This window comes from Protomyctophum bolini (assembly GCF_963924005.1).
Source record: "Protomyctophum bolini genome assembly, chromosome: 8".
NCBI classification, from domain to species: Eukaryota; Metazoa; Chordata; class Actinopteri; order Myctophiformes; family Myctophidae; genus Protomyctophum; species Protomyctophum bolini.
In genome coordinates this window covers 48,304,843-48,331,113 of record NC_137869.1, presented here as the reverse complement: position 1 = coordinate 48,331,113, position 26,271 = coordinate 48,304,843, and the positions used below count along the sequence as shown (strand labels likewise).

The 26,271-nt window shown below is 43.3% G+C and overlaps 1 protein-coding gene across 1 annotated transcript; it reads left to right on the top strand.

The window, feature by feature from the left end:
• Positions 1 to 2,934: 2,934 nt before the first annotated feature.
• LOC308319807 (uncharacterized protein) lies at positions 2,935 to 13,136 on the top strand. Its single transcript, XM_080769995.1, has 3 exons — positions 2,935 to 3,063; positions 8,319 to 8,557; positions 10,801 to 13,136. The coding sequence occupies exons 2-3, from the start codon at positions 8,386 to 8,388 to the stop codon at positions 12,120 to 12,122; spliced, it is 1,494 nt and encodes a 497-aa protein (XP_080626121.1). The 5' UTR covers positions 2,935 to 3,063; positions 8,319 to 8,385; the 3' UTR covers positions 12,123 to 13,136.
• Positions 13,137 to 26,271: the final 13,135 nt, after the last annotated feature.

The following is a 26,271-nucleotide window of genomic DNA, read 5'->3' as shown; positions in this document are numbered from 1 at the left end:
AACGTAAAATAGACTTTTTACGTAGTATCCATTACTCATAATAATGAATGTTACAGTCTGGTGGTATAGTTCAGGCTAAATCAAGGGCAAAAGTCAATGCTGCTTTAACAAATAACAAGAGATAAGGACTCTTCTCCTGGTAGGCACCACTTATTCAGTTCAGGGGAAGAACCCCGGTGTAAACAAATTAATACAAGGGATGGGGACATTTTTAGTATACATATCTTTTAGGAAGATATGTTGAGGGGGACAAAATATTTAGGGTATAAATAAACTCTCTAAGTAGTATCATCAATATATTACACAAGGGATGGGACATTTTTAGTATACATATCTTTTATGAAGATATGTTGAGGGGGACTGGGGGAAATTATTAAAATATTTAGGGTATAAAATACCACTCTAAGTAGTATTACCAAGGTATATTTACCATCAAGCTATTATTAAAGTATTTACATTATATATAGGAAATAAACAGGTAATCATAATGATAAAATGCTATGTATTCATATAGGACAACTAATACATATTGACCAGGCCTCACTAAATGTAAAGTACACATGCAGCTTCATACACGTGTGCACGCCCGTGCAGGCACGCACACACACTCTCTCTCTCAGGTCCCCAAAACAGGTCAGCCCAACCTCTCGACCGGACTGTGCAAACAAATGGAGGGACCGTCCAGGGTCCACACATTCACACACACACACACACACACACACACACACACACACACTAGTTGATCTACTGTCCCATTTAAGAAAGCTCACATACACACATAAACATGATCTCATAATGACTGGCACATTCAATTAAACACAACACATGTCACATACACCCACACATAGGGAGCAGAGTCCGGAAGAAGAGGTCCAACACGACACTTCAAATTGGGAGGAAGGCCAAGAGCACCCCCTGAAGAAATGAACTATTCTCTGATTGGACTATATTCAAAACTTGGAAGTATTAAATAACTGTCGATTCCATGGAATCGGCACTCTCTAGAAATGATGTGACACCGAGGTCACGGACGGAATGGAGAGTCCAGAGGTCTACCGGTGGCTAATTCGTTTGACTTCTGTCGGTAACCATATTTGTTCTTATGATTGTATAGGTTCATATTATATTGTTGTAGACTATAGGGCCAAACATTATTGTACACTATTTTATTAGGGCTTTTGATTATTAAAACGTATAGATAAATTATAACTCTTTGCTGTGTATTTATTCCAGAGGTTGGTACCATTTTATGGGAAATAATCATGCAAACGAACACAGAATGATGTTGATTTCTGGGTTTTTTGTCTTTACCTCTTTGGAGGTTGAAGGTGAAGGGCCAGAGGTCAAAATCTTCTCCAATATACACCTGCGTGTCCACACTGGAGAAAAACCTTTCTAATGTAAACATTGTAACAAGGGTTTCAGACAGTCAGGTTAACTGAAGAAACACCAGCATATCCACACTGGAGAAAAAAACCTTTCCAATGTAAACAGTGTAACAAGAGTTTTACTGCATCATATTCCCTGAAAACACCGGGATGCAGTCTTTTTTCCGACACCCAAATAGCCGACAGGACAATGGTCCGACAGTGTCGGACCTTGTCCGAAATACCGTCTTTTTACTCCAACAGTTCGACATGATATTAGACAGACAATAGTCCGAAAATCGTAGTTTAGACGAGGCGTAGTTTAGACGAGGCAATAGTCCGACACGGGATAAGCGTGCAATGGCAACACAAGTGTGCGTGCGAGAGACGGGGGGGAGAGAGAGGAATCTACAAGCTCGGATCATGGAGGTCCCGACCGGAGCAGAGAGTCTACTGTTTCATACGGTATATAGTATGTACATGTCGCTATAGGCCTTATTTTATGAATAATAGTTGTTCAGGTCCATGCCTGCTCTAAAGTTCTCTCTGGTGGGCGCAAGCTGCATTCAACAGCCAATTACTGACAAACTGTACATGGGATCAATGTGTACTGTTTTCCTCCTAAAAGTAGACATTCAGGGCTTTCATTCGGTGTATAGTATGAATAGGATATTATTTGTGTTTAGACTGTCTGTCAATGTCTGTCAACTTCAACCTTCCATATCTCTGCTGTTTGTTCAAGCGAGCAGAGTTCAGGCAAAAGCAGGTGTTAGAAAAAGGTCAATATCTCCAGAATGGAAGATGGTAAAATATATATATTTTTTTAATTGAAGTGGACAAGTTAGGCTTTCTTTTGATGTATGCGGTGTGATTCTCGCTATAAGAGAACATTTTGCTGTAGGCCCCGAAATCTTTTTTTCCTTCAATGTAAAGTCCATAGCACCCCCAAGCTCCGCCTGACAGAATAGCCCAGCACACAATGTGTTAACAAGATACAATTCAATGTAGATTGGATGTTCTTTTTTTGCTTTAATAATTTTTATCCCACGATTTTGTAACCCATTTTTCACCCCTGTGTCAATTATCTAATGTGATCCTGGGCTCTACAACCCTGCGCCAACCTAGTCCCCATATATGGGGGACATGGGGAGAGCAACGGAATTGAACTCATGCTTCCTTCATGCCTGAGTATCCAAGTTGCTCCTTTACACCTGACAGGGGTTGGATCCGCAAGCTCACTACTAGGTTGTAGATGGATTACAGTTTACTAATAGACTAGTGAAATAAAATCATGACCGGCAGCTATAGACACCCAATTAAAAATAGAAACCTCATAGATTATATAAATGCGTTTAAGGTTAATCTCACCTCATTTAACAACAAAAAAACAATTACATCGTAAAACATCAAACATAAATCATTATAACAGTGTAATACAGCTGTTCCACTGTATCACACTGTACCATGGCTCCCTCTAGTGACCGTTTATTGTACGTGCACCGCAGCACCGTGCACGCTCCAGGCTCCCGCAGCGCTAGTGCGCATGTGCACAATCCTTGTGTGTGTTCTGCCGCTGGACTGTTGACGCTTTAATAATAAAAGTAACACTAAACGGTGTGGTTTGAAAACAGTGTGGTCGTTAAGCAGCAGGAGGACGCTTGTTTGTTAGCAGCTCAACCACTGAAAGAAACTACAGGTAAAAAGATGATTCACCACGTTGTGTTTTTACTACATTTATAGACTTATATTATTGACTCATCTTTTAACATTGGACACGAGTAGGCTATTTCTCTCATATCTGCTTGTTTGTTATACATGTGATCATATTTCCTTCTCTGCTATTTCTGTTAGCCAGTTAGTACCATACTAGTATTATCTTCTAAAACGATTGGGTACAATTAACAGATTTGATCGCGAATTTGGTTCAGACAATTACTTTACTAGTATGGAAGCTGAAGTTATGGTAGCAGAGGGTCCCCCCACACCAAACAGACACATTAGCTGCACACAACACAAATAGTATTGTTGTTGTTGAATTAGATTAGCCTACTTAATTTACAAGTCTACTAGAGAATGTAGAACCATTGTTATTTTTGATCGTTTGCCTGCTATCTCTCCTTTAAAAAAAAATTAGGCTACTGTATTTGTTGGGATTTTGTATGAAAAAACAAAGATGAGTACAAATAAATACAAAATGCACAATATAAATAAGATTTGTGTTGTTAAATGCTTGCTATTTTCGCTTATTTTGGGCTTGAAGTTGTTTTCACAACTGGTTGCTTATTTCTCTCGCACAAACTGGCAACATCCTTTGTTAAGGTAGCTCTGTAAGCTAGGCGGACCAAGACACTTTTCTTTTACAAAATATCATTGTTAATATTTCCTTCTCTGCTGTTTCTGTTAGCCAGTTAGTAGACTATTATTATCTTCAAAAAAGATCGGGTACAATTAACGGATTTTATTGGTTTAGCAAATTACTTTACTAGCATGGAAGCTGTAGTTAGCATTGGTAGCAAATAACTTTTACTGGTCCCCCCCATGCCCTAGCCCCCACTCCAAGCAATAGCAATAGCGTGTTTACAGTCAAGGGCCCTTTCTGAAACCAGTCCCTTGACTTTAAGTGCTCAGGAAGTGCCCCTCCAGCTGAATCAAGTTCCCTTCATTAGGGTGCTGGGTATAATAAACTGTTTGGAAATACACTCGCCCTCCTGACACATGACACTGACACATGCCTCCTCTATTTGAGCGACCACATCAAACACGAGGTGGATGCTGGAAAATACTGCGGCATGGTCATGCTGGACCTCCAAAAGGCTTTTGACACCGTGAACCACTCCATACTGGTTAACAAGCTTAAAGCTATTGCTTTTGATAGCACATCAGTGAGCTGTGAGGGGAGAGAACAGATGGTGGAGGTGAACGGAACACTGTCCCCCCCCTCCCAGTGAGCTGTGGCGTCCCACAAGGAAGCATACTAGGGCCTTTACTGTTCCTAATATATGTAAACGACATGACTTCAGCTTGTGACTGAAACTTGTTCCTGTTCGCAGATGACTCAGCACTGCTGGTCTCGGACAGAAACAAACTGCAGGTTGAAAAGACCCTCAGCTCTGAACTCGGTAGAATCTGCACCTGGCTCGCTGATAAACTATCCTTACACCTGGGAAAAACTGAATCCATTCTCTTCGGATCAAATAGTAATCTCAGCAAGGCAGATGGCTTCTTGGTTAGAGTGGGTGACAAATTTGACAATATCATCACACGAAAGGATAAAATTACCTACCTAGGCTCCATCCTGGAGGCCAATCTTTCTGGTGATAAAATGGCCACCAACGTAATCAAAAAAGTCAATCAAAGAACAAGATTCCTTTACAGGATCTCCTCACTGGTCAACAAAAACACCTTGAAGACCTTAACAGGAGCCCTCGTACAAGGTTTCTTTGACTATGCATCCACCTCTTGGTACCACAGCACCTCAAAGGCCCTTAAAACAAGGCTCCAGACCTCCCAAAACAAACTGGTCAGGCTCCTACTTGGCCTCACCCCCCGAACCCACCTCACCCCTGCCAACTTTGACAGGCTGGGATGGCTTAGGGTCGACGACAGAGTACAGCATCTTGCAATGGGTCTGGTCCACAAGATACCCATGTACCTGTCTAAATACTTCCTTAATGTAAACGAAGTCCACACCCACAACACCAGAGGGAGTGCAACAAACCATGTACAACCCAGATTCGGCACAAACAAGGGACTAAATTATTTTCGCTCCTATGCCACCAAAATATGGAACGCCCTACCAACAGTCATTAAGACATGTGAATCCCTTGACTCCTTCAAAACCGCTCTCAAAGGGCACCTACGGATGGCTGCAATTCGAAACTGGCCCCTGTAAAATCTGAATCCCCCCCCCTTTCCCCTTTTTCCCTTTTTGCTTCCTATACAGTCAGACAGATATTTTGTGAAGCCACTAAGGAAATGAAAGTTCATATAATGGCCTGTTGTGGCGCTGTCATTGGACCCAGAAAAACCCATAGCCCCATAGAAGTCCATGTATTTGGGCCCAACTTCACCTAGACTGTATTACCTTAATAAACATGGTCATGAATACTTTCTTCTTCCAGTCACTAGTTTAAATTCTCATTTCTAATGTCATAATATTCTTTTTGGAAAATTATGGTCCCATTAATTAAAAAAATGACCATAAAGTTGCGTATGTTCTGAGGGGCGTGGCTACCGTTACAGTCTATGATAGGGATTCCCCTCCCACTCGAGACAAAATAAAAACCAATGGAGAAGAAGGGGGGAAGTCCCGCCTCGTTGTCTGGGCCAGCCAATGCCCAGCTGCACCAAAACGGATCTAGAAAGATGGCGACTTCCATTGCAAGGACTGACAGGCTTCATTTTACGTTCATGTTAGACCCGGGGAACGCTTTGTCCATATTCTTTACAGTCTATGGCCCTCATTTATCAACCGTGCGTACGCCAAAATATGGGTGCACACCGAAATTGCCGACATTTTCGACATTTACCATTTCCGGCAAAGCTTGAAATTGAACTTGACAACGTTCAAAACCCACGGCTGCTCGGCACCTGGCGTATGCTTTGTTCTTGGCTGTTTTTCTGTCTTACACAAGCGGAGAAGCATTGTCTGAACTGCTGACAAGCTGTCACAGGCATCTAAACATATGTTTTCACTCCTAAAATGTTAATATAAAACGGTATGTGTATGTAAAAACAAAAGGGAGAGATTTCCAACTTTACAAGTAATTAAAATCGCGCAATTAAAAACAATATAGCCTAACATGTTTACAATGTATTCGTTTGTGCTTAATCAAACAGTGCTTTACTGGCCTTGTTATGCAAGCGCACTTGTGAGATGATTTTGGAGCGCATGCAGTGATGCGGCATATGTGATTATGATATTATTAAAAAAAGGCTTAAATGGACTGCACTATTTCCAAGTGACAAGCATACAGCTTGCCTATTTGTCTGCCACCACCTTCTCAATTAGGCCTACTGAAAATTGTGACTATTAGTTTTGTTGTGTTTTGAGGATATCTTGAAGCCTTGTTCCAAAAACTATACAAATATTTGGACATTTATTACATATTTAGTTTAGTTAACTTGAAATGGGTGACCATTTCAGATGGTTTAAATAGAGCCACAAACAAAATATTGGAATTCACAATTATCTAATTGTATCTCTGAAATTTGGACAAGTTCAATAGATTCATAGACCCCCAAAACATAGGGTTAGACACAAAAAATACTTGCGTAGGGTGAATAATGAACGCCATCTTGAAAATAACACCTTTCGCATGGTCAAGATTTGGTAAACTTTTAGTATGTTATTAAGGACACCTACTTACTACAAAAAACAGTTGTGAAACCTTCTGTTGCAATTTTGTGTATGCACTCGTCTACATTGCCCCCTGGACAGTCCAGGCCTGATAATCACGACGAGTTTGCAAAGCACGCGTGCTTCGAACGCTGATGTCATGTTGTCCTGTTTAACTCAATGTGCCGGCGGAAGTGTTGTCCTCTTTCAAGAGCGGTCGAGCAGAGGAGGAAAAGCCTTCTTGCTCTCGACGCAAGGTAAGCAACGCAAGCAACGCAAGCAATTTGGTTGCGTTTGCTTGGGATCAGATCTCAACCCGATGGAGCGAGACAGATCACGTAACCGACGCAACGCAAGGGAGGAATTTCTCTCACCCAGCGTTGCTTATGTATTCCTGCGTCGATTACGTTCGACTCTGTCAAGCACTTTAGTCTGTACGGCGTGCATGAATCCGTGCTCGTCCACACTTGGCCTTACTATGGTGTTTTTGAGTCAAGGTAGGTTGTTTGAGCCTCCTCTCTGTCCCTGTCGTTGTTGCCGTTAAATCTGTCCTAGCGAGTCTCTCTTCCTCCCCTACTCATCAGGTGGTCCCCAACACACATAATCTCTATAGTCATGTGATCAAGACGGATCTGTTTTATTTCTCATAGTCCATTTTATGGATGGACTATGAGAGATAGAGATGGCTAAGAGTGGAGGAGTATCTCAGCTCTCATTGTGTCTGGTCTTCAAGATCCTAGATGCCTCTGTTCCTAAGTACCTGCTGGGCTACCTGCCCAGAGTGAGGGATGCTCAGAGGAAGTTCCTGTGATCTTGTTTCCCCCCCAGTTTCAGGACGCTCAAGGGAAAACATGCTTTTTACTACGTAGTCAGTACTCTGTGGAATGCACTCCCTCTAGCCCTGAAATCCTTAAATTATTTTGCAAGATTTAGGAAAGACCTTAAATCATGGCTCCATCTTCACACTGACTGGTTAGCTTCCGACCCTGGATAGCCCATCTCCCATGCTCTGGACTCTTCTCTTAGGGTACATCTATCTATCTATCTATCTATCCTGATTGACTAAGATTGGCTTCCAAAGTTTTCAGGAGTGGTCCGTTTTGTACAAAATGCTGCAATCATTAACACTAGTGTCCGATTGTGGTGAAACTGCACGCATATTACCACTAGTTCATATTTTCATCATATGGGGTGCAAACTTCACGGAGGTCAGTTAAAGAAACAGTATGGAAAATAGGGGGGGGGGTACTTTCACTTTTTTACAGGGGCCAGTTTTGAATCCCAGCTCGTAAGAGCTGTTTTGAAGGAGTCTAGAGATTCACATTTCTTAACGGCTGTTGGTAAATCATGCTTACTTGTGAACGGTTACACTCACAGAAATGGTTGCACTGTACGCTCCCTGCTGCTTGAACGGAGGCAGAACAAAAAAAAAAAACATTGGTTACTTTCACCTTATTCACTTTACAACATTGTTCCTTGTGTAAACTTAAGTTAAGTGTGATTTCTTCCCTAATGTATGAATCCCATAATCTCCAGATTCACATGTTAGAGAGTTGGGCTAACACCACTAGCTCTCCAGTTATTAAAGTGCTTCCTTATTCACTTGATTTCAGACCAGTGTGTGGAGTCCAGACTGAAGGTGAAGATGAACTCTCCAGACGCATAAGAACTAAAATACCCATGATGCATCACTCCCAGTTGAAGATGAACTCTCCAGACTCAGCCAGGGATGTTTCTATTAAACAGGAACCTGAAGACATTTCTATTAAACAGGAAGCTGAAGACATTTCTATTAAACGGGAAGCTGAAGACATGTATATTAAACAGGGAGCTGAAGACAAACCACACCTCAGTAAGTTTCATGTGATTTTCTTTTCTTTAATATGTTCTGTTCTGTAGTGCTGACACAATGTCTTATTTGAAAAATGGCAAAAAATACCAGGACACTCATAATATAGTCCAGTATAACATACCATATTGGATTCTGTGCAAAAAATTATCATTTTCCTAAACTCTGTAAATCCATCATTGAAATATCTGTCAAATTTAATTTAGAAAGATATTCTCTATTTAATTTCTTATTACCATTAACAAAAGCACATGGAATTTTACCAATGCACAAAATGTTATTTTCTTTGCCATATGGATGTATTAGGTCTAAAACAGGTTTTTATGGTGTGTCTCTGTTTAGAATTGTCTCAGCGAGTCTGAACTGTGTGAGAACACAAATTAATGGCTTTTTCTCAGTTTCTTAATTTGAGGTTTAACCATTTGAACCCCAGCATCCCTAAATTATGGGGCCTGAAATATCCAAACTACAAGCTCACAGGTGCATATCTTTTGGTCCGATGTACTGACAGTCCCACAAGCAATAGACCAACACCCTACCCCAAACCCTAAGCTAACCCTAACCGCACGTGGAAGCCATGGGCGAGTTTTAACCGGCCACGCATGTGTCTTAACCGACCATGTATGAGTCTTAACCGGCCATGTATGAGTCTTAACCGCCCACGCATGTCGGACTGTTAGTATGCCGGATGTATGGCCACGCTCCTAAGCAAGAGATTTGGTGGAAAAAAGGAAAGTAGGAAACCAGATCAACTAAGTATTTGTTCATGAAGTACAGTTCACTAAGTGGAGTGTTTTAAGTGGTTAATAACTTTCAAACTTTACAAAACTTAAACATTACCATTATGTGAGACGCAATTTCAGGTGTGGAAAATACTTGCTCGGCTGACTGGCAGCGTGAACAAGACATTTGGCGTTGATCGCTACAGTAGTTTCTGAGATTTTTCCCAGACACACAGGCAGATAGATCACAGACCCATTTACAGACTTACAAACCCAGAGCTACGCCATGGACATCTTTTACATAGATTGTTAAGTTACCATCAGTCCACATTTCAAGCTTTCATTGTCAGAAGTGCTTCTGTTTCATAACGTCATGCACTGATAGTGGCATTTACTACCAAATCAGAGCTACAGGTGTAGGTGTTTTTTAAATTGTTATAATTTAGGTGTTAAATATATTTTTTCGTATTTTGCTAAAATCTTGCTAAAACTCTCAGAACAGCATAAGGTTGGGCGATATAGCAAAGTTTTCCCATCGCCCATCATCTGGCCAAAAATTGGCGATAGATGATATATTCGTGCAATCGCCTATGTGCAAATGTGATTACAGTTTACAGCGTTTTACAGGTCGTGAGTTGGAAAAAGACAGATCCACAAGCTCTCAACGCGTCGCATCAGCGGTGCGTTGAGAGCTTGTGGATCTGTCTTTTTCTGACTCACGCAGATGCGCCTGTCTCTGCAGCACCGTTTGCAACGCGTTGAGAGCTTGTAGATCTGTCTGTTATTGCAGCGCTGGTGTCAGGGTTCGTTCACGTTGTCAATTACAAAATAACCTAGATTACAAGCGGAGATGAAGTGAAGTTAAATCAGTGCGTTGAATCAGCAGCAGCAACAAGCTAATAGCTAACACCACCACCACCAGCCTGTTAGCCTAGCTTGTTGTTGTTGCTAATGATTTGTCACTCCGTCTTTTCCTTTTCTCTCATTATTTTTCCCCCCGACTTCACGGGTCACGCATTGGGTAGTGATGAGACACAAGACAGCTGTGTGCATTCTGGTGTGACTGTGTTATAAGACTGCATGGGTCCAGACTCCGGAGGGTAAACAACATGTAGGCTACAGTACATTAGCCTCCCTCTGTCCCTCAGCCAGAGTGAGGGAGTGGCGCGCTGCATGACTTGGAACTTCTCCCCCGATGCAGACGGGACTCTAGGAGCATACCATTATAACGAACGAGAGATGGGGGTTTCCACTTTCCACGCGGCCACTTTTACGACTTTGCTGGCCCAAATTGATTCGCATTTTGCTCACACTTACATTATTTTGCTGTAGGTTAATATTATTTTGCAATAAAAATAATCGGCGATTGGACTCGTAAAATCACGATTGACGATAGATTCGTATCGTCTCCCAACCCTAGAACCGCAATAAATCTTAGTAACTAACGGGTTTGTACATGGAAGAAGAATAGATTTACATTTTAGGAATCCAGTGTTGACCATCATGTTATGTTTCTGCTCCTAGACACCCAGCACATGGTTGTGTGTAAAGAGGAAGTTTCTCCTGAACAGGAGAGGAGCCCCAGTCTGCTCCAAGAGGACCCAGAGCCTCCACTCATTAAAGATGAACAGGAGGAGCTTAAAGAGGAACAGGAGGAACTACTTCAAAGACCGGAGGAACCTGTTGGGTCAACGTTGACATTACTAGCAGTGAAAGGTGAAAAAGAAAATTATGATGATGACATATCTTCCCACTGCTGTGAAGTTGAAGTTGAACTTGAATCTGACACTGAAGTCACTAAAGACAGTGGTTATTGGGACGGGACCAGTGGAGGTCAGTTCTTCTCCTGTTCAGAGTGTTCAAACTCCTTCACATCTCAGGTCTTCCTCCATAGACACATCAGGAGGAGTCACAATGGCCTCTGCTACCAAATGCTGAGTAATGGACAGATCACCTCACCAGCTCTATCTGCTCTATCTGATCACCTCTACTGCCAAACGCTGAGGAATGGACTGGTCACATCAGCAGCCTGTCAGCAAATGAGCAACTCTGTAACCAGCCTGAAACAAGGAGACACTGACAAACCGAGACCTTACAGTCATCAATGGTTTACCAAGACTTTACCTGAACTAGAAGAAGTACAGACACATCAGCTGACTTTCACAGGTACTAAAAAACACATCTGTAAACACTGTGGAAAGAGTTTCAGTGGGTCATCTACCCTGAAGAGACACCAGCGTCTCCATACTGGAGTAAAACCTTTCCACTGTAAACTTTGTAACAAGAATTTCATTCAGTCAAGTGAACTGAAAACACACCAGTATGTCCACACTGGAGAAAAACCTTTCCACTGTGAATATTGTAACAAGACTTTCATTCAGTCATCTCACCTGAAGACACATCAGCGTGTACACACTGGAGAAAAACCTTTCCACTGTAAAGACTGTGACAAGAGTTTCGGTAATTCATCTCAACTGAACAGACACCAGCGTATCCACACTGGAGAAAAACCTTTCCACTGTAAACATTGTAACAAGAATTTCAATGTTTCAAGTAATCTGAAGACACACCAGCGTATCCACACTGGAGAAAAACCTTTCCACTGTAAATATTGTGGAAAGAGTTTCAGTAATTCAAGTCCTCTGAAGTTACACCTTCGTGTCCACACTGGAGAAAAACCTTACCAATGTAAACATTGTAACAAGAGTTTCAGTCAGTCATCTCACCTGAAGACACACCTACGTGTCCACCTAGGAGAAAAACTATTCCAATGTAAACATTGTGAAAGGAGTTTCAGTAAGTCAGGTAATCTGAAGTTACACCTTCGTGTCCACAATCCAACATAAATGTTGTCCACTGTAAACAGTTTGACCAAAGTTTAAAATACTCAGGTCACTTGCTAAGACACCATTGCATTCACACCATGGGGTAAAAGAAAAAAAGTTTCCACTATAAATGAGCTCACTGTGAGGATCAAATTCAATTGATGTATGTTCGTAGAGAGGATCAAATTAAACAGCTGTATGTCCGTAGGGAGGTCGATAGTCAAGGATTATATTATGGATTATTATACTGCTCTTAGTACAATGCACAATTCTTGCTGGAATTCAAATCTCAATTTCCTCCACAAGAATTGAGATCACGATTCTCACACAATTGTATTTTTTTCCGTGAAAAAAAAAAAAAAAGTGTAACTAAAATCAATTGGACTGCCAACTAGTGCTGCATATTATGATTCTTCACAAAATGAGATTGCATAGATGTCTGAAACTCACTAGCTCCTATATTTCAAAACGAATACGGGTAAATTCTCCTCCTACAGCACGGCTAGGCGTGGAATGCCCTGTCCCCCTCCCTAAAAAAAAATGCAGATCACTTACATATTTTAAAACGGGCCTGAAATCCATCTTTCAGCTGGCCCAAGGGAGAGGAAATTATCACTTCTCCCTTAAACAGGTGATCACCCCCCTTCCCTTCCCCCCGCTCTGTACATATTAGTGCTTTATTATTAGTTTTTCCTGGGATGATTTTTTGTTATTGATGATATAGATTTTTTGTTGACGGGCGCTAGGGCCTCCTATTCCCAGCTTTGTCTGTTTGTGTGAACACAAACACAATTATGTGATTGCCTGTTCACCCCATAGCGATGACTTGATTTGATTAAAAGTGAGGGCAGAAAATTGAAGACGCCAAATGTAATTGGCCAGAATGACATTTGTGTATTTGAGTATTTGATTGGCTGAGCATGGAATATTGATGTATGATGATCACACAAGTGGGATTTTTGTTATTCTTCATGTCATGTCTATATGAATTGATGGCAGAGGGCCTAAATGGAAACAAGACCCCAATGAATTATTGTTTGGTGCTTTTCCTTTTGGAATTAGTGTTTGCCTGTACTCTGTCTAATAAACTATTCAATCAATCAATCCTGTCAATAGAGGCCTCCATTCTCCTTTTTTTCAAATTTTAAACCTTTTTTAATTAATTTTTACATAAGCAGTTTTGTTGACTTTATATGTTTTGCTAGAGGATGACTACAGTGATTTATTGCTAATTATTTAGCTGTTTTTTATAGAATGTTACTGTTTTGATGTTTGAATGTAATCTTGTGTTTTATTACACGCCAAATGGGAGGCACTACCATAATTATCTATTCTTAATTCAAGAACAGATGTGTGAAGCCTGTACAACTAGGCTAAACAGCAGGGCAACTGGGTTGTACTGAGTTTGACGCGTGCAGTGATTAATTCAATGTCCAGAGAGTTTTCTTACTTTCGGATATGTCAATCCATTAATTGAAATCCACTTTCTTTCAGCAGTATTACAAACGTAAATAAACTGTGTAACAAACAAACAAACTGAACCTATCGACCACGCACGGTCGAAAACTGTGTCGTCTTCCCCTGTCGCACCTGAGTGCCACTGCCATCACACTGACAGGTAATGAGCGTTTCCATGACAACCTCCCACCATTCTGACTGACTGATAGCCATGACGTCATCATAAAGAAGGACACGTTAGCTTCATCATTAATTAATTAATTAGTTAATTAGTAAACAAAACAAAATAAACAAAGAGCACTTTGGCTCCAACACACCGGCCCTTAACACTTAGAATGCTGAAAGCGTTTTTAAACGTTTTATTATAGCCACCCCTAAGATGCGCATAACGTTTTTATACGTTTTATGGTCCAAAAAACGTTTTTTTATTGATTACTATAGTTCAACTATATTTGCGCCCGGACAACTCATAATGTAACACCGATCGGCTCTAAAAAGAGTTAAAACCCCCCCCTGCTGAAAAGAGGTGTTGGTCTGAGAAGCGTCTGGCACCGCCTATTGGTTGGTCTATGCGAGGACGTACGACGTAATGGAGACGGCCGTCCGGCATAGACCAACGCAGATGTCAGGGGATCTAAAATGGATGGGTCCATGCTCTTGTGTGTGTGAATACACTCGATTCCCCCTCCCCTCCTGTTTCTACATGGTTTCTCCCGAGGGAGAATGGTGGGGGGGGGGGGGTCTCTTCCTCTTGGATCGCATTGGCAGTTCCCCCCCCACTCCCGAGTCCCCACTGCTTTCAACTGCAAGGCTTGCACTCTCATTCTCGGAACAAGATACAACGCGATTTGCTCTCTGCCCGTATATAAACCTGCAACGATCGGCATTTGATTTCATAACGTAACGTTTGCCAGACACATGTGGAGTTAGTCATGGACAGATTGCACATCATTATCGAGGGCCCGCCATGATACGTTGGTCGCTGATCGCAAGCCGTACTGCTGCTGCTTTCCTCGCATCCAACCATCCATCCATCCCCCTTTCTCGTTACAACAGGCTATTATAAACTCACCGTCGAGCAGCCTGCCCTGCACCTAATGTGATAAAATGAACGGCAGGACAAAATCGGATCGATTATTATCTGTCTATCAGCAACATACGGGTGTTTGTCTTGCAACGACAGGTGGTGCTTTCTGGTTGTTTTTTTTCTTCCAAATACGTTGACGTGCTGCTTCTGCTGCTGCCGCATCCAACCATCCATCACCCTTTCTCGTTGTTTTACTCGTTGTTTTTTTTTCCAAACATGTCCAGACACAATCCGATCCAGTCTCGCGTCTCACCTTATAGATACGCGAGACTAGATCGATGAGGTTAGTGGTATGTCTGGACATGTTTGGAGCGGCACACGACAATCGACAATAATGTTGATTATGCAAGATCATTTCCTCAAAGCCTAGTTGCCCCCCCCCCCCCCCCCCCCGTTACTGCGATTGTAGCTCGAATCACAGAATGAGTTCAATGAGCGTAGGGAGAGGGCACATATGGGGCTACGATTGAGGCTGATTTATATTTTCTAACAACTTAGGAGAGAGACTGACCACGATGCAGGCAGAAGAAAGTTTCCAAGTCCGTTTTATGATCACATATGTGCATCAAGACTCTCTGCTTTCATAAGAAAAAAACTAATACTGTAATTGCGAATGCAATGAGCACTTACTATGAGACCTAGCAGATCACGTCTGTCTGTCTGTCTGTCTGTCTGTGTGTGTGTGTGTGTGTGTGTCTGTCTGTCCCGCTTACTGTATATGTGGACCTGGCCCTTTTGTGCCCATATATGGAGCTGAGTGATTTGTGAGTCATGGTGACATGAGTGTGATGGCGTGGTCCTGCTTTGGGGACTCCTTATATGGTTATGGCTGAGTCATGGTGACATGAGTGTGATGGCGTCTTTTGTGACCATATATGGAGCTGGCGTGGTCCAAGCACTAACTATGACACCCTGCAGATCATGTCTGTAATTTATTCTAATTGTTATTGCAATTTACGATCTGCGTTCGCTTTCCGCGTTCGCGCGTCTTACTCGTAATAATAAAAATCACACCCCTGTGAAGTGAGCAGTGCAATGTTGTGAAGTGAGCAGTGCAACATTGCACTGCTCACTTCACTGGGGTGTGATTTCTATTATTATTACAGTATTAGTATTTTTCTTATGAAAGCAGAGAGTATTCTGTTTCATACGGTATATAGTATGTACATGTCGCTATAGGCCTTATTTTGTGAATATTTAGTTGTTAGGTCCATGCTTTCTCTAAAATTATCTTTTTCAGAGAACTTTAGAGATGGCATGGGCCTGAATAACTATTATTCACAAAATAAGGCCTATAGCGACATGTACATACTATATACCGTATGAAACAGTAGACTCTCTGCTTTCATAAGAAAAATACTAATACTGTAATAATAATAAAAATCACACCCCTGTGAAGTGAGCAGTGCAATTGCACTGCTCACTTCACAGGGGTGTGATTTTTCTGGGTGGTATTTTTCTTATGAAAGCAGAGAGTCTACTGTTTCATACGGTATATAGTATGTACATGTCGCTATAGGCCTTATTTTGTGAATAATAGTTCTTCGGGTCCATGCCTTCTCTAAAGTTCTCTGGTGGGCGCAAGCTGCATTCAATAGCCAATTAGTGACAAACTGTATATGTGTACAATGTGTACTGTTTTCCTCCTAAAAGTAGACATTCAGGGCTTTCATTCGGTATATGGTTTGTATAGGATATTATTTGTGCTCAATTTTATATCGGTTTTTTGAACTAAAAAAACTGAACTGAAATGTCTGTCAACTTCAGGCCTCCATATCTCTGTTGTTTTTTTTCACAAGCAGCGTGCAGGCAAAAGCAGGTGTTAGAAAAAGGTCAATATCTCCAGAATGGAAGATGGTAGAATCATAATTTTTTTTTTAAATTGAAGTGGACAAGTTATGCTTTCTTTTGATTTATGCGGTGTGATTCTCGCTATAAGAGGCCCCTCGCTGTGGGCCCCCAAAAAAGTTCAAAAATCCCAATGTTAATCCCCTTAGCACTGGAAATCCTTGGTCCACTAGAACCTGTAGCATTGTATGTGTTAATTGGGAATGGCAGGAGGCCGCGAGCAATTAAATTCAATTAAATACAAAATGGAGCCAATAATTCATACAAAACTCAAAACCAATCCTCTTTTAGAGGTTTAAGTGTCTGCTTCGTGGATCAAGCAAAGTTTGGTTACTGGTCTGTCCAGTGTGCTGGTTTTGGGTTTGACCCGTGCAGAACGCACTAATCTGGCCACTCATCCTCTGGTTTCCATAGAAACTCAGGGCCTTCAATCCACCTTCTGTTTCTTGAGCTTTGCCATCTTTTCTTTCTCTTTCTTTGGCTCTGCCATTTTTCTCTCTTTCTTCTTTTTGAGCTTTTAGCTGCCACCTTCTTGACGGTCAGCAAATCATCCACCTTTACTCCTTTTGAGGCTTTGTCTGCAGGATTCTGGGTGGTATGAATGTACCTCCACTGTGTGACATCAGATGTTTCTGCTCTGAGCATGGTGTCAACACGAACAGCAAGAACAGCTGCAGTGAGTTCCAAACGTGGAATGGTGACATGCTTTAATGGGGCCACTCTGGCTTGATGGAACATCGCTTTAACTTCAGTCATTAAAGCTACAGGCTCTTGCCGGAATCTTGTGAGGACTCCTAACAGAGTGCTGGTGAGGTATGGGCCTTGTAGAAGCTCCTTGTTGAGAGATTTTCCTCTGTACTGCTCCACAGTCAAATACCACACGCAGTGTTCCTTTCTTGGGATGATACACTCCATGGTGTGGAAGGTACCACACTTTTCCATCTGAACGTTCCACTTCATGTTCAGGTACAAGTTCAGCATATCCTTCGCTGATTACATCATCCAGAAAGTTGGTGTACTCTCTGTGGAACTTTTCATCTCTTCCAAATCTCCTCTTCAATCCAAGTATGCGTTGCCTAGCAACACACTGATTGTTGGGTAGAGATTTCTTTCTTCTTAAAGGGAAGCTCCAAGGTGTAATGTCCATCTTGAAGCTTGCAAGAATCAGTCATAATTTCCATGAACTTCATATCATCCCTTGACATTTCCTCTTTGTCTTCTGATGACTTCTCATTAAAATCATGGTCATACTGATTATGCAGCAACTCCTCCAGAGGTCCTGTTGACAGTAACACTCTCGCTCTGCTCACTGTAGCCAGAAAGGGGACCATTAATGACCCACCCCAATAGGGTCGTAATGGCATATGGCCCATTGCCACGACTGTTCACAACTTCCCACGGTTCAAGCAGTTTAGAGGCATTGGTACCTATCAATAACTCAACATCAGCTTGAATGTGTGGAAGAACAACCCCGTTCAAATATGGCCACTTAGTCAGCTCCTCTTCTTTAATAATGTTACTGGTGGTTACAGGCATTTTCTTCTGAGTAGACCTTGGGCAGGTCATAAAACTGTTCTCCAGTGAGGCTTGAGATTTCCAGGCCCGTCAGCATATAGCTGGAGACAATTGCCTTTGGGCCCATGGTTAGTAGGCTGATTTTGGCTTTCCTTCCATTCAGATTCAACTTTTTCATTAGGGCCTCTGAGCAAAAGGTGTCGGTACTGCCGGGGTCAAGGAATGCATACGTTTCAATTATTTTGTGTCCCTTGCTGGACTTCACCTGCACAGGTAAGATTGACAGAACGCCACTGCTGTCACCGGCCCCTGTTTGTAAAGAGACCTGTAGATTGCTCACTGATGTGTTGCTTGCTCTCTCTGTTTGATCAAATTCAATATGACTTAAGACTGGGATGTTTTTTGTTGCACACCTTGCAAGTCAAACGGTCAACACAAAATGTACTTAAATGTCCAACATGAAGGCAGCCAAAACAGATTCCTTTTTGCTTTATGAAGGTAACCTTGTCCCTGTGACTTTTTCTCCATCTGTGGACATTGATCGAGGGTGTGATTTTTAGAACAGCATACACAAGTGGTGGTGTTGTGAGCAGATGCATTACTTTGCTTTGAACTGTGTGGAGATCCCTCTTGGTCTTCTACTTCAGGGGTTTCAATAGTAGTGGCAAAACTGTGTCCCTTGAACTTGGGTTGGCCCTGTGACTTCATTCTGTTCATCGGCTTTCCTGGGTTGCCTGTACCCTGTGTGGGATTCTGAATGTCCCCAAAGACTGGATCAGACACAATCTTCACCTGGCGCTCAATGAAAGCTACAATATCTGTGAATTGGGGTCGGCGGTGATATCTTTCCATTATACCACACTCTCCAAATATCTCATAGCTTATATGGGAGCTTCGAAATCACCGTTTTCATGTTGGCTGGCATGTCAAGTTCCCTCATATACTGTACCGTCTCCATGGCATTACAACACTGGCGAAGGAAAAGTGAATATGCTCGAAGGGATGTCAGATCTTCAGATTTTAACAGCGGCCAGTTGAGCACCTTCTCCATGTAAGCTGCTGTGATCTTGTACTCATCTCCAAAGTGTTGCTCAAGGAGGTATTTTGCCATGTCATAACCTCTGTCTGGCTCCATGTGTTGACAGCTGCGTACAAGCTCATTGGGCTGGCCCTTGGTGTACTTTTCCAAGTAGTAGAGACAGTCACCTTTGTTGCTTGTATTTCTCTCCACACAGTGTACAAAGGCCCTGACAAAGGTTCTGTATCTTAGAGGATCGATCCCCATTAAAATATGGAATCCCTCTGGGTGGCAGTAAATGAGAGGTTCGCTGTTCCATTAGCATTGCCGTAATGTAATTTTGTTTTTGTAGCAAGTTGCATACAGTTGAGGTTTCATTGGGTTGAGGAGAAATGACTGTCTGTGTCACAGGAGTGTTCAGGTGAGTAGTGTGGCTATTGTACTGTGCTGCATTCAAATGTACAGATGGTTGTGGTTGTTGTTGTCGAAGTGGTGGTTGTGCTTGACTGAGTGCTTGCTGCTGTGGGGGTTGTGAAATGAGTGCTTCCTGCTGTTGTATGAGTGGTTGTTGTTTTTGTATGAGTGGTTGTTGCACACATGATTGTGGTGGTTGGATATATTGTGTGACTGGTTCATAGTCTCTGGCTAGGGGATTGAATGTGACTGAAGGTTCCTTTGGCCTTGTGGCCTTCTTGAAGTATGAGTCCATTCCATCAGATGGTGCGTGTGATGGGGTTTGGTGACTGGGGGATTGTAGCACTGCTATTTTTGGCACTAGCAGCTGCCAGTTGTGCCTCCAGTTCCATACTTTCCTTTTTCTTTGTTGTAGCATTTCTTCCTCTTCCTCAATTGCATGCCTTTCTTTTAATGCGGCAGCACGTATGGCAAGTGCTGCTCTCTCTGCCTCTGCCTGCCTGCGAGCTGATGAGTTGCTGGACCTGCTTGTTCCAGACCTGTGGCTTTTATGAGTGGACTTTGTGCTTTCAACATTTGAAATGCTGTCATTGGCATTGATTTCAACAACATCATCATCACTTTGCCCAGTTTGTTTATTTGTCCAGTCATTCACCTCATCAATAAAGGCATGGACATTGATCATTTTGGCCTTGAACCAAATATCATGTTTCTCTTTTTCCTCAGGCTCAATTAGTGGCAACAGAGCACTCTGTGCCTCTCTTGCGTCCTGGCATATGTGGAGATATTTCATGAATGTAGATTGCACTTCCTGTTTGCATCCTCCTCTTTGCATGAATTCTCCCATAAATCTCTGCAGGTTGGACGCCTTGTTTAATGTAGGTTTTCTCTCCTTTTGTAGCCAGTCAATTTTCTCAGCTAAGGCCTTTGGTGTTAATTTCACCTTGCGTTTTGTGATGGTTAGGCCCACCTGTGGTTCCATTTCACTGTGAACACTTTGACCTGTGGTGGTCACATTGGAATGTGTTTCAATTTCAGTGTGAACAATTTGACCTGTGGTGGTCACATTGGGCTGTGTTTCAATTTCACTGTGAACATTTTGACCTGTGGTGGTCACATTGGACTGTATTTCAGCCTCTGTGGACTGTTTTTCACCCTTTGTTGGTTCAATCATTGCATCACCATTTGAGCTTGTAATGTGCGATACAGCCACGGGGGGCTCTCCAACCACATTTGACTCAGTTGGACCCAGAACACCATTATCTGGATCCATTATTGCAATTAACCCAAAAGTGTAAAATATAAAATAGTACCTTGTTATTTCACAGTAAAAACACAGTTATTCATCACAGTTAAAACCATCACATTAAAACCTTAAGACCTTATAAAACGTATAGGAGTTGAAAACCATAAAACCACCAATGCATTGGATTTACCAGAGCGCTTGTATTTGACCCTTTTTTCTTCTCTCTTTCTCAAAGTATCCCTTTGTGTGCACACATTTGTTTTATATGGCCATAGACATATATACACCAGCTGGTAGCGCGCTACGTTACCTTTCTGTGCAGTGTGCACAGAGGACCGGCTCAATTCAAACTGGGAAAGCTCCCAAGTGCACAATCAAGCACCGGGAAATTGTGCTGCTCCAAGCACTGCGAGGAGGGCGGGCAGCGCGGCTGTCCGCTCACCGGGACGTTCTGGCTGGCAGTGGCTGCGCTGCGGGGCTGGTCCAAGCGGCTTGCGCCTGCGAGGCGGGCGTGGTGCCGCCGGGCTGGCTGCGCTGCGGTGCTGGTCCGAACGACGAGCGCCTGCGAGGCGGGCGTGGTGCCACCGGGCTGGCTGGCTGCTGGTCCGAACGCCGTGTCCTCGCGGTGCCTCCGAGCCAACGAAGGTCCTCGCTCACGCCGGGTCTCCCGACGTGGTCCTGGTCCGTCCCAAGTTTCGCACAAACACAGCGAAACGAATGCTTTAAGCAACGATCACGGTCCCGTCCAAACGATCAGCCGTCGCGTTGCCCACGAAGATCCTCTTCTTCCCACATAAACTCAACTTTCATTAAACTAATAGTCCGTTTCCCAAACGAAGACTGTAGTTTTCGACAATGTGAAGCCTGTACAACTAGGCTAAACAGCAGGGCAACTGGGTTGTACTGGGTTTGACGCGTGCAGTGATTAATTCAATGTCCAGAGAGTTTTCTTACTTCATGTCAATCCATTTATTGAAATCCACTTTCTTTCAGCAGTATTACAAACGTAAATAAACTGTGTAACAAACAAACAAACTGAACCTATCGACCACGCACGGTCGAAAACTGTGTCGTCTTCCCCTGTCGCACCTGAGTGCCATCGCACTGACAGGTAATGAGCGTTTCCATGACAACCCCCCACCATTCTGACTGACTGATAGCCATGACGTCATCATAAAGACCGCACCGCGCAGCCTTGTCCTCCCACCTCAATCTGCCCTGCATTACACACGCCAAACATTCTAACAATCATCTTAATTACATTAATTTGCGTCAAAAACAATGTGTCAGTGAAATGCATGTTGGGACGGACACAGATTAATACTGGCACACAGTTTTCCGCGCAACATTCCCCTTGCATTCTCCAACGCACCTCCCCTTTTTCACACCGCCCCCGCCCCCCAGGCAGACATCAGACCTATACATCAGACCCACACGGGGAAAACTCTTGCCTCAGTCGACATAACTTCTTCTTTGGGGAAGCATCGCGGCCAAAGCGGGGGTTGCGTGGCACAGGCAAGCCAGCTCTGACAGTTGGACGGGAGCATGTTCACGTGAACACACGCGGTGTTTCGAGACCACACTCTCTGCCCCTCCTCAACCACCTCCTTCGCCGTGCCATACACATGCACGCTGAAAGCCTGGACACTGACAACGACAGGTTACAGCCCTGCGCGCACCCAGCATGGCACTGCAGCTCGATCACAACGGAATGTTTATCTGTCGTGGACTCGGAGTGGCTAAAAGGAGACGTTTTCTTAACCTACTGTTAGCACGCAACAACAACAGGGTTTAAGTCCGCCCGGACGGGGAATTGCCTTGGCAACAGTTACATTATTGTGCACTTTTATATCTGTTGGATCATAACATAATGAATACTAGAATCCACCACTCGATCTTGAAAACTAATACATACTGTACATGCATGGATGCACCTGGGACGTATCCTCGGTGATGTATCCCAAGGTCATTGTGGTTTCGGGTCTCCCAACATCATACCCCTCACTCGGGTGACCCAGCCGGGGTGATCAAGTCCCGACTTACGTCCCAGTAGCTACCCTCGATCAGTCCCATTAGGGAAAAACCAGGGCCACACAATCCGTTCCTCCTGAACTACTCTGCCGGGACTGGGAGGTACCATTCTGGCGCGTGGAAGGACTAGGCTTTGTGGGTTGACTCCTGTCCGGGCCCCTCCTACGGCTCACAAGGTCCACTCCTGCTCTCACCAGGTCAGGCCCTGTGCGTTGCACCAGACTCCCAGCACCAGGCACTTTATTCAGGAATGGTGGATTCTCGAGCCGCAACGGTTCCGCAGGCTCCACCTTGCCCTTGGTGGTGCCGCAGGCTCCTCTTGAGGCTTGAATGGCCCTCCTAAAGGCCTCACCGTGGGTTTGTTGGGCTTCTTCCTCACGGAAGACACAGGCTGGGGCGCCAACCCATACTGCTCCCGGGTGCCGTCTACTTTCCCGCTGCCACCCGTCACTCCGGTGGTCTAAACTATACTCTATTCAAACATATTGAAAACAGTCAATGTTAATCTTATGAACCCAATTTAGTGTCATGTGTCGCTTTTTCTTAGATTCCCAATTACCAAATTAGCTCACATCATCCTATGTAAACAAAGAAGAACTACATTGACACGAAGGTAGACAGGAACGCCCACAAACGTCACATCCGGTTTTACCCCGAGCTAAAGAAAATGGTCTTGCCCATAGAGTTATATACCGTACGATCCTTTGGATCACTTTCAGAGCGAATTGTTGGATGATAGAAATATTGACAACCAAGAAAAATCATTGTTCACATGGCACTGGGACTTCAACCTGTTTTACTGACTTTCCCATTTACAACGTTAACATCTACATCATACATGTTCAGTTTCAAATATAAAGTGCTCACCCAAGAGCCACGGATGTTACAATCCTCCTTGGGTGGGTAGAAGTACCCGTATCTTCCGCATTGTTCAATAAAAAGCGTTTTAATCCGATCGGTGGCCATTTTAGAGTTATAATGCACCAAACGATAGGGGTGCATAGTTGAAAGCGCATGGTCAAAAACTCATTAACCATTGCTTTTTATTGAACCATTCAGAAGATACCGGTACTTATTCCCGCCCTAGCAGAATTGTAACATCCATGACCCTGGGGTGAGCACTTTATATTTGTAATCTGAACATTTGTGTAGGCGTAAGCCGCGGTAAGGAGTAAGGACTGTAAATGGAGAATGTGCGTAAAACACTTCAGTCCAGGCCAGGGCTACCATGAGCGTTGTGTGCAATCTTAATATTAGTGTTGTAGTTCTCGAGACATGGTCTCGTCTCGAGACCGGTCTCGAGACCAAATTTTCGTGGTCTCGGTCTTGTCTCGGTCTCGCGCTTCTCGCCTTTTTTTGTCTTGTGGTCTCGTCTCGGTCTCGCGCCTCATTTGTCTTGGTCTTGTCTCGGTCTCGCGCTTCTCGCCTTTTTTTGTCTTGTGGTCTCGTCTCGGTCTCGCCTCTCATTTGTCTTGGTCTTGTCTCGGTCTTGCGCTTCTCGCCTTTTTTGTCTTGTGGTCTCGTCTCGGTCTCGCGCCTCATTTGTCTTGGTCTTGTCTTGGTCTCGGACTTATTGTCTCGGGTCTCTTCCCCCACCGAGACCACTCGAGACGAGATGCAAAACGTTCTATTATATCAACGCGATCGCAAGGACTGAGAGAGTGAGAGGAGCAGGAGCCCATTCACATTAATGAATTAAAGACAGCTGTTAAGGAGAACAGCGCTGCATGACGTTCATACAGGCCCAAAGAAGAGCACATGTTGATGTTATTATGATCATTCTATCATGAAATTATATCAGCCTCAGGCTTAAATAAATAAAGTGTCGGCCGGGAGGCGGAGAGTTACGCACGGCATTGACGGCAATACGCATGCAGCGCCCGGCATACAGCCTGGCATTTTCATTTCAATATATTCTACCAACAGTGCAAGACTGCAAGCTTTCTTTTTGTGTTGTAATTGTAACTTGTAGCCTGTAGTCGTTTTAATAACGAGGTTGAGCGGTGATCTGAATACTGATCTGAAAATAGCCAATCTACAACTATCACAACGCGTTGCACTGCAGCCGTGCAGCGCGACCGCGACATATGTATGAACTATGAAGCATCGCCTCGGTTTAGTTTCATCATGAGAAGAGTAAAGAACCACCACCTACCTGACGTTACATCTATACCTAAAGTAAACTAAAATCCATCCATCGTCCACCTTATGTGATCATGTCTTGTCAGGCTATAATAAAAACGATCATAAAAACAATCCTTTGTTGTATAACGTGCATGCATGCCTCATTGACATTGTTGGTTCACTACCGATTTATTTACTAAAAGGCTCAAACAGCAGCAACCAAAACCAACTAATAAACTATTGTTTTAATTTGAAGGTGAGCCATAGCCCATAGCCATTAATCTGAAAGGTTTTGGTCGGAAACTGTCAAACTGACAGTGACGGACAGTGTGACAGGTGAGGTCACAGTTCACAGGTTAATTCAGTGCATGCGCAATGCACATGGTTTAATTTGGGGGAACAACAAATGTACTGGTCAATAAGATGTCGGCTAATTCAGCTGTTATAAGGTTTGGCTTTGTGGAACACAAAAATTACATTTGCAAGGATAATGGGGGGGAAAAGCACAGTGCAAAGTGCAAGTTTTGTGGAAAATCATACTCTGAGACGTCAGGAAGAGGGAAAAATAGTCTTGGTCTTGACTCGGTCTCGCCTCGCGGCAGTCTTGGTCTCGACCCTCCTACGCAGGTCTTGGTCTCTGCCCCCTAGGCTCGCATCGGTCTTGGTCTTGGTCTTGGTCTCGACCCTCCAGGTCTTGGTCTTGGTCTTGGTCTCGGCCCCATAGGCTCGCATCGCTATTGGTCTTGGTCTCGGTCTCGACCCTCCAGGTCTTGGTCTTGGTCTTGGTCTCGGCCCCCTAGGCTAGCAGCGGTCTTGGTCTTGGTCTCGGTCTCGACCCTCCAGGTCTTGGTCTTGGTCTTGGTCTCGGCCCCATAGGCTCGCATCGCTATTGGTCTTGGTCTTGGTCTCGACCCTCCTAGGTCTTGGTCTTGTCTTGGTCTCGCTTTAGGTGGTCTCGACTACAACACTACTTAATATATAGAGTATTATGTATTTTGTTTTAAATGCACTTGAGCTGGATTGCAAATCAATTTTGTTGTCTTCTACAATGACAATAAAGATATTCTGATTCTGATCAGAATCAGACCTTTTAAATTAGTAGTATTTAAAGCATCTGCGTTTGAAAACCCAACATGCCACTGTTTATTCCAGTTGGGAAGAAACAAGCTATATTGATGCCCCTGATGACACAAGTCTGTGTGAATGAACATCACCAAAACACATAGGCTACTGTTTTTTCTTTAATAAAAATGTTCTAAAAACTTTCTGTTGATTTTACTATTTGAAGATCTGATCCGGATCCATTCCGGGTTTTCTCTGTAATAAAAATTGCAAAATCAAGGGAATTTAAAGGGGATAAAGGGAATATTGGTGTAATCAAATAGATTTGCTATAATACAATTCCTATGCTGCATTACACAATCGTACA

Bases quoted from the DNA above. Each gene is read 5' to 3' on its own strand.
- LOC308319807 (XM_080769995.1), top strand. From the start codon at position 8,386: ATGATGCATCACTCCCAGTTGAAGATGAACTCTCCAGACTCAGCCAGG. The intron at 8,558-10,800 runs GTAAGTTTCATG...TTCTGCTCCTAG, and splicing joins TGAAGACAAACCACACCTCA to ACACCCAGCACATGGTTGTG.